The sequence below is a fragment of the Barbus barbus genome (assembly GCF_936440315.1).
Source record: "Barbus barbus genome assembly, chromosome: 39".
Lineage (NCBI taxonomy): Eukaryota > Metazoa > Chordata > Actinopteri > Cypriniformes > Cyprinidae > Barbus > Barbus barbus.
The window spans coordinates 2017978-2032555 of NC_136717.1; the positions used below are offsets into that span (position 1 = coordinate 2017978).

The 14578-nt window shown below is 38.7% G+C and overlaps 1 protein-coding gene and 1 long non-coding RNA gene across 2 annotated transcripts in view; one reads left to right on the forward strand and one right to left on the reverse strand.

The window, feature by feature from the left end:
• The window catches only part of LOC306858963, a 1377007-nt gene that overhangs the window by 616118 nt on the left and 746311 nt on the right, over nucleotides 1-14578 (forward strand). The window lies entirely within an intron of this gene.
• LOC306859104 (uncharacterized protein) lies at nucleotides 656-14437 on the reverse strand. The gene is made up of 4 exons (XM_079399941.1): nucleotides 14416-14437; nucleotides 7834-8132; nucleotides 5498-6253; nucleotides 656-2040 (listed from the first exon to the last, which is right to left on the reverse strand). The coding sequence occupies exons 2-4, from the start codon at nucleotides 8039-8041 to the stop codon at nucleotides 1178-1180; spliced, it is 1827 nt and encodes a 608-aa protein (XP_079256067.1). The 5' UTR covers nucleotides 8042-8132; nucleotides 14416-14437; the 3' UTR covers nucleotides 656-1177.

Sequence of the window (14578 nt, forward strand, 5' to 3'; positions counted from 1 at the left end):
GCAAAAAGCAAATAAACAAATTTGGGAACTTAACAAATACAGTAAGTTATTACTGATGTAAAATGAAGAGCCCATTCAATGCAATACAATACACGCATAATGATGGTCGGTCCTTTTAACATTAAACTCGTGGCCACGAGAACCAGATGTCGTTGCCTCATCATAAGTCGTCGTGGCCATGAGAAAAGGATGTTGTTCCCTCAACATAGACTTTGTATCTTGTGGCCACGACATATCATATTCCCTAGTCGTGGTTCTCTAGTGAACATGCGTTGACTGACACGGAAGAGTATCACGACGCATGCGTGCGATGCTTCTGATGCAGGAGACGTTGAACCTGGATGTGCTGTGCCTTGTTTGTAAGTAGAGGAATGCGCAATGTCTATTGCTGCCGCTTTGGAGATATGCAGGGAAGGAGATTAGAGGCCGTTTAGTTTGAATGGATGTTAATGGAGGTGAGGCTTAATTATGCTGAATAAACAGCTTTTGGTTTTTAAGTTGTAACAACTTGCAGTTTCTGAATTTAATTCAACAACATTATATGGCACATTTTAACACTTCCCTTTGTTTTTATTAAAGCACACATGACAAGTGTAAGAGGATTGCCTCTGCATTGTGTCGTGTAGAAACTGCAATGGACACCAGTCTCTGTTTTGTGTAGAGATTTATTCTGCCAACAACACATTCGTGATCAGTTTCGACAATCACACGTGCATGTTAATATAATGAAGGTGAACATCAAACTTGATTTTACCACCCATGTAATAGTGGCACAAACACAAATCATACAATATACTTCTAAACATGTCAACATTATATATTTTTCTCATGGAGCACTCGCTCGCCACAGCCATTCACTCTCTCAGCTCATCTAAATGACCCTATTGGAATCAGTTCATTAAAGGAACACTCCACTTTTATTTTGGAAATAGGCTCATTTTATAACTTCCCTAGAGTTAAGCGGTTGAGTTTTACCGTTTTTGAATCCATTCAGCCGATCTCCGGGTCTGGCGGTAGCACTTTTATCTTAGCTTAGCATAGATCATTGAATCTGATTAGACCATTAGCATCTCGCTCAAAAATGACCAAAGAGTTTAGATAATTTTCCTATTTAAAGCTTGATGCTTCTGTAGTTACAGTGTGTACTAAGACTGATGGAAAATGAAAAAGAGCTACTTTAATGTTCGAAACTCTGATTACATGTAAACGGCTTCTCTTCGGTGTGAATCTTCATGTGTTTTTTAAGGTTTCCTTTATTAGAGAAACTCTTTCCACATTGTTGGCAGGTGAAAGGTTTCTCTCCAGTATGAATTCTTATGTGGACATTGAGGTCATGTTTACGTGAGAAACTCCTTGGACATTGAGAACATATGAAAGGTTTCTCTCCACTGTGACTTTTCATGTGGTATTCAAGGTTTGCTTTTCGAATGAAGCCCTTTCCACACAGTTTGCAGGTGAACGGCCTCTCTCCGGTGTGAATTCTCATGTGCTCAATGAGGTATTGTTTATGAGTAAAACACCTTTCACATTGAGAGCATGCGTAAGGATTCTCTCCAGTATGAACTCTCATGTGGATTTTATGGTTTGCTTTTTGAGTGAAGCCCTTTCCACACAGTTTGCAGGTGAACGGCCTCTCTCCGGTGTGAATTCTCATGTGCTCAATGAGGTATTGTTTATGAGTAAAACACTTTTCACATTGAGAGCATGCGTAAGGTTTCTCTCCAGTATGAAGTCTCACGTGGATTTTAAGGTTTGCTTTTTGAGTGAAACTCTTTCCACACTGTTGGCAAGTGTAAGGCTTTTCTCCAGTGTGAACTCTCATGTGGACTTTAAGGTTTCCTTTTTGAATGAAACTTTTCCCACACTGTTGGCAGGTGAAATAACTTCTGTTTGCTGTCTTTTGAGCTCTTTTTTGTGAAGTCTTTTCAGTCTGTGAGCAACTAAATGATTTTTCTCCAGTCATGAAATCATATTTCTCATGCTGAATGTTATCTTCTTCTTCATTGAGTTCTTGACTCTCCTCTTTCAGTGTCTTCAGGTCTAATGCAAGAGAGACAAATCCAAATTAATATCATTTTTAAATGACACTAAGAACAAACATCAAAACCAGCAACGTACATCTTATACACACACTACGCTATTAAAGGTGTTAAATGTAATCTCAAAACCTCTTCCCATTATTCAAAGTGATGATGATGATAAAAAAAGAGCAATTGTATAATCTTAGTTGCGTATGTTTTACTGCTCAATTTCAAGGTAATGGGTCATGTGATCTCAACATGTCTGTCCACATCAGAGTATGTGAGCGGAGTGGAGCGGTAACAATTTCCCTCCGTGCTCCGAGCATTTAAAGGCCAAAGTATACTTCACTTTTTAAGCGTACGCGAGGGACAGAGTACAGTGTGCGTGACACAAATTTCATTATCAGAATAGTACGTGTGGACTGTACGTGCACCGCCAAATTTTTGTAAACGCATGTACTTAGTACACGCAAGTCACACATACGCATTTAACTCTCTCGCAGTAATTAGTTTATCCGCAAGGTGGCAACACTGCCATAGGGGTGCATAAACAGAACAAACCAGAATGTGCTTTAGCTACAGCCACAATAGAGGCCTACATAGACGAGAGATTGTGTGAATACGTTAGAAAATATCCTCATTTCTACAAGTGTAGCATGAAAGAACACAAAGATATTTATGTGGGTTTTAACTCATGGCGAGAGACTGCACAAACACTGGTCCCGTTAGGCCAGGAGAGGTATTGCAATTTGGCGCAAAGCGTATGCGTTGAACATCTGTGTATGCTAACATATGCGTAAAAAAGAAGTATACTTTGGCCTTAATTTCTAGTGATTATCATCAATTTCATTTCGCAGATACTATTTAAACTAAACTGAGCTAGACAATGACATCTCTGAATTCAATAATGAAATGCCTTAACTGAAAATTTAGTGTTTAATCTAATTTTTATACATTACTGACACTCTATCCTCCAATTTGATACTGTTAAGTGCTTTGACACAATCTGTATTGTTAAAAGCGCTATATACAGTCAGGTCCATAAATATTGGGGCATTGACACAATTCTAACATTTTTGACTCTATACACCACCACAATGGATTTCAAATGAAACGAACAAGATGTACTTTAACTGCAGACTGTCAGCTTTAATTTGAGGGTATTTACATCCAAATCAGATGAACGGTGTAGGAATTACAACAGTTTGCATATGTGCCTCCCACTTGTTAAGGGACCAAAAGTAATGGGACAATTGGCTTCTCAGCTGTTCCATGGCCAGGTGTGTTATTCCCTCATTATCCCAATTACAATGAGCAGATAAAAGGTCCAGAGTTCATTTCAAGTGTGCTATTTGCATTTGGAATCTGTTGCTGTCAACTGTCAAGATGAGATCCAAAGAGCTGTCACTATCAGTGAAGCAAGCCATCATTAGGCTGAAAAAACAAAACAACCCCATCAGAGAGATAGCAAAAACATTAGGTGTGGCCAAAACAACTGTTTGGAACATTCTTAAAAAGAAGGAACGCACCGGTGAGCTCAGCAACACCAAAAGACCCGGAAGACCACGGAAAACAACTGTGGTGGATGACCGAAGAATTCTTTCCCTGGTGAAGAAAACACCCTTCACAACAGTTGGCCAGATCAAGAACACTCTCCAGGAGGTAGGTGTATGTGTGTCAAAGTCAACAATCAAGAGAAGACTTCACCAGAGTGAATACAGAGGGTTCACCACAAGATGTAAACCATTGGTGAGCCTCAAAAACAGGAAGGCCAGATTAGAGTTTGCCAAACGACATCTAAAAAAGCCTTCACAGTTCTGGAACAACATCCTATGGACAGATGAGACCAAGATCAACTTGTACCAGAGTGATGGGAAGAGAAGAGTATGGAGAAGGAAAGGAACTGCTCATGATCCTAAGCATACCACCTCATCAGTGAAGCATGGTGGTGGTAGTGTCATGGCCTGGGCATGTATGGCTGCCAGTGGAACTGGTTCTCTTGTATTTATTGATGATGTGACTGCTGACAAAAGCAGCAGGATGAATTCTGAAGTGTTTCGGGCAATATTATCTGCTCATATTCAGCCAAATGCTTCAGAACTCACTGGACGGCGCTTCACAGTGCAGATGGACAATGACCCAAAGCATACTGCAAAAGCAACCAAAGAGTTTTTGAAGGGAAAGAAGTGGACTGTTATGCAATGGCCAAGTCAATCACCTGACCTGAATCCGATTGAGCATGCATTTCACTTGCTGAAGACAAAACTGAAGGGAAAATGCCCCAAGAACAAGCAGGAACTGAAGACGGTTGCAGTAGAGGCCTGGCAGAGCATCACCAGGGATGAAACCCAGCGTCTGGTGATGTCTATGCGTTCCAGACTTCAGGCTGTAATTGACTGCAAAGGATTTGCAACCAAGTATTAAAAAGTGAAAGTTTGATTTATGATTATTATTCTGTCCCATTACTTTTGGTCCCTTAACAAGTGGGAGGCACATATGCAAACTGTTGTAATTCCTACACCGTTCACCTGATTTGGATGTAAATACCCTCAAATTAAAGCTGACAGTCTGCAGTTAAAGGTCATCTTGTTCGTTTCATTTGAAATCCATTGTGGTGGTGTATAGAGCCAAAAAATGTTAGAATTGTGTCGATGTCCCAATATTTATGGACCTGACTGTAAATAAAGGTGACTTGACTTAATAATCACTCCACTCCGTATTCACCATTTCCCGCTCTCGTTCCACTCCATGCTCACTGATATCAGAAACACTGCTCCGCCTTCGCGACTAAAGTATTTCAGTATGTTTGAAATCATAGTTCCGTTCATAACGTATATTAAAATAAAATAACAGGAGAGTTTCAAAGTAGCTTATTGTAACACTAGTGTGCAAACTTTTCCCACCACATGAGCTAATAACATGGTTGTCAGCTTTAAAAGGTATAATTGTTTGTATATTTTGTTTGTGATGAAAATAACACTACATTTTCATCACGGATCGATGCATTTCTTACAGATTTCTGCTCATTCGAAACTGGATACAAATTCTTTGAGAACTATAACTTCCCGCTCATGTCCATTGCAGTCATCATAGCCTTCACATTCTTTCTGAGTTGAGCGATCCTTCTCTAATCAAGCTAGCTAAATATATGCTTAAATGTGAATATGTAGTTATATTACGGGTCGTTGGCATGAATTGTACTCGTGATGGAGCAGTGGTGGAGTGCTCTTGGAGCGAGTGAAAACTACGACGCTCAGACTTTTAAAAAATATTATTCATTTCTGTAGAGCTGGACATTTTAATAATAATCAGATAAGTGAGTTCAGCTTTCAGAGTGAAACCAACCTGCTCTCAAATAAAACCACTTTAATTACAAGACTGATAAGACGTTCTTCAAAAATATTATCAATTTCTGTAGAGCTGGACATTTTAATAATAATCAGATAAGTGAGTTTAGCTTTCAGAATGAAACCAACCTGTTTGTTCCTCAGTATCTTCATGTTTGACTCTGAACGTTTCTTCAGTCTTCTGGTCTTCACTCTCCTCTTTAATAAACACCATCTTTGTAAACGGTTTCTCTCCACTGTGAATTTCCATGTGGTTTGTAAGGTTTGCTTTTCGAATGAAGCCCTTTCCACACTGTTTGCAGGTGAACGGCCTCTCTCCGGTGTGAATTCTCATGTGGTCAATGAGGTGTTGTTTATGAGTAAAACTCTTTTCACATTGAGAGCATGCGTAAGGTTTCTCTCCAGTATGAACTCTCATGTGACTTTTAAGGTTTCCTTTTTGAGTGAAACTCCTTCCACACTGTTGGCAGGTGAAAGGGCTTTCTCCAGTGTGAACTCTCAGATGGTAATCAAGGTTTCCTTTTCTAATGAAACTCCTTCCACACTGTTGGCAAGTGTAAGGCTTTTCTCCAGTGTGAACTCTCAGATGGTAATCAAGGTTTCCTTTTCTAATGAAACTCTTTCCACACTGTTGGCAAGTGTAAGGCTTTTCTCCAGTGTGAACTCTCATGTGGACTTTAAGGTTTTCTTTTCTGTTGAAACTTTTCCCACACTGTTGGCAGGTGAAATAACTTCTGTTTGCTGTCTTTTGAGCTCTTTTTTCTGAAGTCTTTTCAGTCTGTGAGCAACTAAATGATTTTTCTCCAGTCATGAAATCATATTTCTCATGCTGAATGTTATTTTCTTCATTGAATTCTTGACTCTCCTCTTTCAGTGTCTTCAGGTCTAATGCAAAAACAGACAAATACAAATTAATATCATTTTTAAATGGCACAAAGAACAAACATCAAAACCAGCAGCATGTAGATCTTATACACACACACTACACTATTAAAGGTGTTAAATGTAATCTCAAAACCCCTTCCCATTATTCAAAGTGATGATGATGATAAAAAAAGAGCAATTGTATAATCTTAGTTGCGTATGTTTTACTGCTCAATTTCAAGGTAATGGGTCATGTGATCTCAACATGTCTGTCCACATCAGAGTATGTGAGCGGAGTGGAGCGGTAACAATTTCCCTCCGTGCTCCGAGCATTTAAAGGCCAAAGTATACTTCACTTTTTAAGCGTACGCGAGGGACAGAGTACAGTGTGCGTGACACAAATTTCATTATCAGAATAGTACGTGTGGACCGTACGTGCAACGCCGAATCTTTGTAACTGCATGTACTTAATACGCGCAGGTCACACATACGCATTTAACTCTCTCGCAGTAATTAGTTTATCCGCAAGGTGGCAACACTGCCATAGGGGTGCGTAAACAGAACAAACCAGAATGTGCTTTAGCTACAGCCACAATAGAGGCCTACATAGACGAGAGATTGTGTGAATACGTTAGAAAATATCCTCATTTCTACAAGTGTAGCATGAAAGAACACAAAGATATTTATGTGGGTTTTAACTCGTGGCAAGAGATTGCGCAAACACTGGTCTCGTTGCGTATTGCAATTTGGCGCAAAGCGTATGTGTTGAGAACATCTGTGTATGCTAACATACGCGTAAAAAAGTAGTATACTTTGGCCTTAATCACTCCGCTCCGGATTCACCATTTCCCGCTCTCATTCCACTCCATGCTCACTGATATCAGAAACACCGCTCCACCTTCTCAGCTAAAGTATTTCAGTATGTTTGAAATATCATAGTTCTGTTCATAACGTATATTAAAATAAATAAAATAACAGGCGAGTTTCAAAGTAGCTTATTGGAACACTAGTGTGCAAACTTTTCCCACCACATGAGCTAATAACATGGTTGTCTGCATTAAAAGGTATAATTGCTGCTTTTTGTGGTGCAAATTTTGTTTGCGATGAAAATAACTAAATTTCCGTCGCAGATCGATGCATTTCTTACAGATTTCTGCTCAATCGAAACTGGATACAAATTCTTTGAGAACTATAACTTCCCGCTCATGTCCATTGCAGTCATCATAGCATTCACATTCTTTCTGAGTTGAGCGATCCTTCTCTAATCAAGCTAGCTAAATATATGCTTAAATGTGAATATGCAGTTATATTACGGGTCATTGGCATGAATTGTACTCGTGATGGAGCGGTGGTGGAGTGCTCTTGGAGCGAGTGAAAACTACGACGCTCCGACTTTTAAAATATCCACTCCTCGCTCCAGTCAAAATCACTCCGCTCCACTCCGCTCACATACTCTGGTTCACGAGGTGACCCACTCCATGTCAAATAAAACCACTTTACAAGACTGATAAGACATTCTTCAAAATATTATTCATTTCTGTAGAGCTGGACATTTGAATAATAATCAGATAAGTGAGTTTAGCTTTCAGAATGAAACCAACCTGTTTGTTCCTCAGTATCTTCATGTTTGACTCTGAATGCTTCTTCAATCTTCATGTCTTCTCTCTCCTCTTTAATAAACTCCATCTCTGTTTGTTCCTCAGTATCTTCATGTTTGACTCTGAATGTTTCTTCAGTCTTCTGGTCTTCACTCTCCTCTTTAATAAACACCATCTTTGTAAACGGCTTCTCTCCACTGTGAATTTCCATGTGGTATTTAAGGTTTGCTTTTCGACTGAAGCCCTTTCCACACTGTTTGCAGGTGAACGGCCTCTCTCTTATAACAGTGTGTCGTGTGGATCTGTAAGAGATTAATCAGATTCCTAAAGTCATCAATAAGACAGATCTTCGGTCTTATATAAGGAAGTGTGAAATGCTCACAATTCACTACAGAGCATTTGTGATATTTCCAGTTAAAAATCAAGTATCTTTATATAAAAAAAATTTCATAAGAAAGAAATATGGTTCACTGATTAAAGCTGTACATGTTCGGTTTCATCAACCAGCAAAAATATGGCCGCATACTCAGCTTTTACTCCTCATCTATCATTGTTTCTATATATAAGATGCATTAAGCACTTTAGGGAAAGGGAAGTGGTGTGTGGCCAAGTATGGTGACCCATACTCGGAATTTGTGCTCTGCATTTAACCCATCCAAGTGTACATACAGTAGTGAACATATACAGTTGTGGTCAGAATTATTGGAACCCTTGGTAAATATGATCAAAGAAGACTGTGAAAATTAACCTGCTTTGTTAATCCTTTTGATCTTTTATTTAAAAAATTCACAAAAAGCTAACCTTTCATTGGATAATAAGAATTTAAAATGGGGGGAAATATCATTATGAAATAAATGTTTTTCTCAAACACACGTTGGACACAATTATTGGCACCCCTAGAAATTCTTAAGAGTAAAATATCTCTGAAGTACACTCCCATTCATATTCACAATTTTGAGCACTCTAGGGTGATTATGAACATGAAATTATCCAGCCATGGCTTCCTGTTTCACAGAAATATAAATAGGAGGGAAAACAAAGCCCAAATTCCCAAATTAATCCATCACAATGAGAAAAAACAAAGAATATATTTCTGATGTGCAGCAAAAGATAATTGAGCTTCACAAATTAGTGAAGTGGCTTTAAGAAAAGAGCTAGAGCAGTGAAAATCCCCATTTCCACCATCAGGGCAATAATTAAGAATTTCCAATCAACAGAAAATGTAATGAAACTGCCTGGAAGAGGACGTGTGTCTATATCGTCCTAATGCACGGTGAGAAGGAGAGTTTGAGTGGCTAAAGACTCTTCAAGGATCACAGCTGGAGAATTGCAGAAAATAGTTGAGTCTCGGGGTCAGAAAACCTTAAAAAAAATAGTCAAACAGCCCCTACATCACCACATGTTGTTTGGGAGGATTTCAAGAAAAATTCTCCTAGCTCATCCAAAAACAAACTCCAGCATATTCAGTTATCAGACAGGACTGGCACTTCAAATGGGACTGGCTTCTATGGTCAGATGAAACTAACAAATGAGCTTTTTAGCAGCAAACACTCAAGATGGGTTTGGTGAACACAGGGATAAAAAGTACCCCATGTGTACAATGAAATATACTGCTGTATTTGTGATGTTGTGGGCCTATATTTCTGCTGGAGGTCCTGGACATCTTGTTCAGACACATGGCATCATGGATTCTATCAAATACCAACAGATAAAAAATCAATAAGTGACTGACTCTTGTTAGAAATCGTATAATGGGCCATGTTTGGATCTTCCAACCGTACAATAATCCAAACACAAACCTCAAAAACAACACAAAAATGGGTCACTGAGCACAAAACCAAGCTTCTGCTGGCCATTCCAGTCCTCTGACCTGAACCCTGTAGAAAATGAGTGAGGTGAACTGAAGAGAAGAAGCACCGTCATGGAGCTGTGAATCTGAAGGATCTGGAGTGATTCTGGATGAAGGAATGGTCTCTGATCTCTTGTCAGGTGTTCTCTAACCTCATCAGGCATTATAGGAGAAGATTTAGAGCTGTTAAACTGACAAATGGAGGTTTCAAAAAGTATTGAATAAAAAGGTGCCAATAATTGTGTCCAACGTGTGTTTGAGAAAAACATTTATTTCATAATGATATTTCCCCCCATTTTAAATTCTTATTATCCAATGAAAGGTTAGCTTTTTGTGATTTTTTTAAATAAAAGATCAAAAGGATTAACAAAGCAGGTTAATTTTCACAGTCTTCTTTGATCATATTTACCAAGGGTTCCAATAATTCTGACCACAACTGTACACCCGGAGCAGTGGGCAGACTTGAGACTCAAACCCACGACCTTCAGGTTATAAATCCAACTCTCTATCCATTAGGCCACGACTGCCCCCATTATTAGAAACACTTAAACTGTAGAAGTATATCCTTCACAGGGTATTAAAAAGTACAGTACTAGTGAAGTTATAGTTCTGTGTAGGATATCAGAGCGAATCAGACCATTTAAGAATCGAAGAATCGATCAGATTGGTGTTACACCCACCAAAAGAGCAAATTCCACAGAGAGGCCCCAAGGCAACAGGACGTCATAAATCAGATCCCTAGCACCAACCCGTCTGAAGAAAGCCTAACCAACAAGCCTCTTTCACAGAACAACTTGCAACATTAGAAACAAAAGGAACACTGATTGATAATTACAACTCAGGAAGGAGATTTTTCAAATTTGGGCAAGTAATCAAGATTATTGGTCAAAGAGATGCACCTTCACACGTGACCGTCACATGTGAATCTGTGATAGAAATTACGAGCTACAGACTACAGCCACAGACCAGACTGAAATTCCTTTGTCCATGGAACATGTCCTTATGTTCTACACAGAACTACACAGACCCTGTCTTTTCCATATGCACCTAAAATCATCTTTAAAAGACTTGAGCAGTTAATCATTTATATGCATAACTCCATATCATGCACTGTACTGTATATAACCCACACAATTGACTATCAGGCATGTCTTTTTTTAACAACTACTGAATAGCTGAAGGATTCCTATGCGTGTTTGGTGTATATGAGTTTGAAAAATCATGCTTTAAACGTTTCTTCCAATCAATTCTTTGTCAAATGTATCATAGTTTTGTTATATAAATTATATTCCACAAGAGTGAGAAAATTCGGACCATGTGACTGATACATGAGTTATGTATTGGGAGGAGAAACGAGCTAAGATAATATCTAGTTGGTCAAAACACCCATTGGGAGGTATCCAAAAGCAGAGTTTAAAAACTCGGGAGACCATCAAACCTCTCTTCTTCTCTTCTCTTTTTTGCCATTGTGTTTTGATGCTGCTTTTTAGCGCTCTTTGAGCATGCTCTGGCCTACATGCCAGCTGCTACTTGACACCACGATGAGAAGAAAAACCACCTAGTCTCGTTACATTTTATTCTTTTACTTTAGTTTCTTTTCTTTCCGTTGAGTTTCGTGTTCAAAAGTTAAGTTTGCAAAAAAGTTCAGCTCCAACTGCAAACTTCAACTAGCAACGGACTCTGAATCCATTCGTCAGCCAACGCCCAACCATTAGCTTCCCAATACATCACTACGAGCAACCACTGAACTGTCAGCCAATCAGCAACCTCGGGAAACTCCCTTTCCTGCAATTTTGGATTTTGGATTGATGTTATATAGCTCGTTCAATGAATCGCTGGCCGACTCCGTGATCAGCCGTGAAACAGTGATTCTGTTCAAATTCCCTATAAAATCATAAATGATTCCCTTTGAGCTAAACTGACCTGTTACCCTTACATTGCATTACATTTGAGACAAAATACCTGCAATATCCAGTTACGTCTGTAGTAATCTCAGAATTGAAGATCAGGAGACTGAGTGAATCTTCAGCAGGTTCTTGATTGAGATGCAGTCATCAAGACTGACTAAAGCACTGAATCACTGAAGATTTATACAGATTTCAGGAGGGCGTCATTATAAGATTAAGTATGCAAAGGATGTAAGCAGTTACTGGAATTGACCCAGATTTTCAGCAGCTCTAATCCAATCAGCATAACTATAACACTCATTATCACAGAGATCAGGGAAGATCACACCTTCAGACATTACAACAGAGACTGATTAGCATGAACAATGACCATCAATTAAAGTAATGGGACAGAAGCAGCAAGAGGCAATAAAGACGAAAGGTGACCGATGTACTTACCATGATTTTACATCTGTATTCACACACACCTAAAACAAAACAGATGCCATTTATCTTTTGCTGACTTTCTAATGCGGAGTTCACACTGCACGCTGTTCAAAGTCTTCAGATCACCGTTGTTTTTACATTGCACAACTATCTGGTGTAGCATTCAGTTGCTACTGTGTTCACATGACGTTACTCTTTAAGGTGCCATAGAATGGAAAACTGTATTTATCTTGGCATAGTCTAATAATAACAGTTGTGTACTTGGAAATGAGCCTCAAACACCATTATTTCCTCCTTATGTAAATGTTGTGCGTGAAAAATACCACTGAAAAAGAGGCAAATCAGAACAGAACACAGTCAGGATCATTAATGTTTACACCCCCAACATTTGCATAACGACAACGTATACCAGCCGTGTTTTAGGCCAACGTGACCTGCATAGCCGAATCATCGATGCATTGTTGGCAAATATTGCTATTAAAACAAACAAAAACGATAAATAAAAATAAACCAAAATTATTTCAAATGTTTTGCAATTAAGATAATCGCTGATCCCAAACCGGAACGTCCTACTTTATTAAAGGAAATAGGCTGATTTTACACCTTACAGTTAAACAGTTGAGTTTTACCGTTTTTGAATCCATTTAGCTGATCTCCGGGTCTGGCGGTAGCACTTTTAGCTTAACATAGATCATTGAATCGGATTAGACCATTAGCATTTGGTCATCAAAAATGGGTGATCGATAATTTTCCTATTTAAAGCTTGACTCTTCTGTATTTACATCGTGTACTAAGACTACCGGAAAAAAATAAAAGTTGCGATTTAAAAAACAAACAGTTGATGGAAATGCTGTCACAATAGATTTTTTTTAATCGACATTTACAAAATATTGCATTTCTGTAATGGAAAAGCAGCGAGTGTCTGCATCATCTTATTCTGGAGGACTAACTGCACTGGGAATAAACAGTTACTGGCCACAGCATTAGCTAGATTCAATCTGAAACTAAAGAGAACACATCAGCGCCAGTGCTCCTCATGCGCAAGTTGCATACGGCCCTCAAACCAGCAGCTGTGCAATTAAAAGAATCTTAGTTGAATTTTTTCCAATGATTATAAAAACACCTTGCTTGATTCTGATCCTGTCATTTAAAGCAGCTTTTTGCATTTTTCCTTGATAGGCCAGTGGAAATACAACAGGAAGTGAGTGGGATGTTTCAGCGTGGATGAGAAACTTTTGGAAAATGCTTGAAAACACTAGTGTGGATGGAGAGCGTTTTTCATGTGTATCTAGATTAATAGCCTTAGTGTCCGCTGGCTGTTTAATTTGCTCAACAAATACCTTTAAATGAACAAATGTAGACAGCATGCAGAAGCCAAACGAAATCACTCACATTTCAAGCTTTGCATAATTAAGTGCGAGAAATTAATGGTTTGTCTGTCAACAAACCGCTTTAATTACTGCACTCATGTGATATTCTTCATTAACCTCATTCATTTCTGTAGAGCTGGACATTATAATAAGGATCAAATGAGTGAGTTCAGAGTTTGAGAATGAAACCGACCTGTTTGTTTCTCAGTATCTTCATGTTTGACATCTTTAATAAACTCCATCTTTATAACAGTGTCTCGTGGATCTCAGTCACTTATTCAGGAGTTTTTCTGTGTGTCTGGACACTTTGCCCTGTTTAAGAAGAAAATAGTTAACAGAAAGTAAATTATTCAATTAATAATAAAAAACAAATAAATGCGTATCTCAGTGTATCTCAGTCTGCTCCCTACTTCAGTAGTCAGCACACTAGTGAGGGAGTCAGCACACTAGTTAAGTAGTCAGCACACTAGTTCAGTAGTCAGCACACTAGTTCAGTAGTCAGCGCACTACTGAGGGAGTCAGTCAGAGTTTAGCTCTAACCCTAATTAAAAACACACCTGAAGCAGCTAATCAAGGTCTTACTAGGGACACTAGAAACTTCCAGGCAGGTGTGTTGAGGCCCTCCAGGACCGAGTTTGAACACCCCTGCACTAAATGATCTGATTAAAATATACACAGAATTATACAAAAAAAAGTTTATATTAGGTATTAATTATTTATATTTGGTAATCAGTTATTTGTACATAATATTAAATAGATTACACTCGTGAAAACCTTTGTAGAAGTTCTCTTTTAGTGCTGCGCTGATTCGAATCACTGAATCATTTACGAATGACTCGGTTTAGATGATTCGGATTCTTTCCAGAACTTTAACGATGTACTTTTTCACGATATCTGGAGAGAAACGAGACGCACCTTTTCTGTTATTAAAACGAGGATGCGCTTTACTCACATTAATTACACTAAATACATTTATAGACTGTAAAGCGTGTAAATTGAAAGAACAGTTTGCATTGAATTAAAACCCACAGACCTTTCTTCAGCCGAATCACAACAGACGCAGGGGGCGGGGTTAGAGCTAGAAGGGGCGCGGCTTTATGGCGTCACATCGCCATACCAAAATAAAAGTCCCGTTTACACACTGATGTCTATTATATGCATATGATAATTATTATTAGCATGGTAAATCTAAAAAA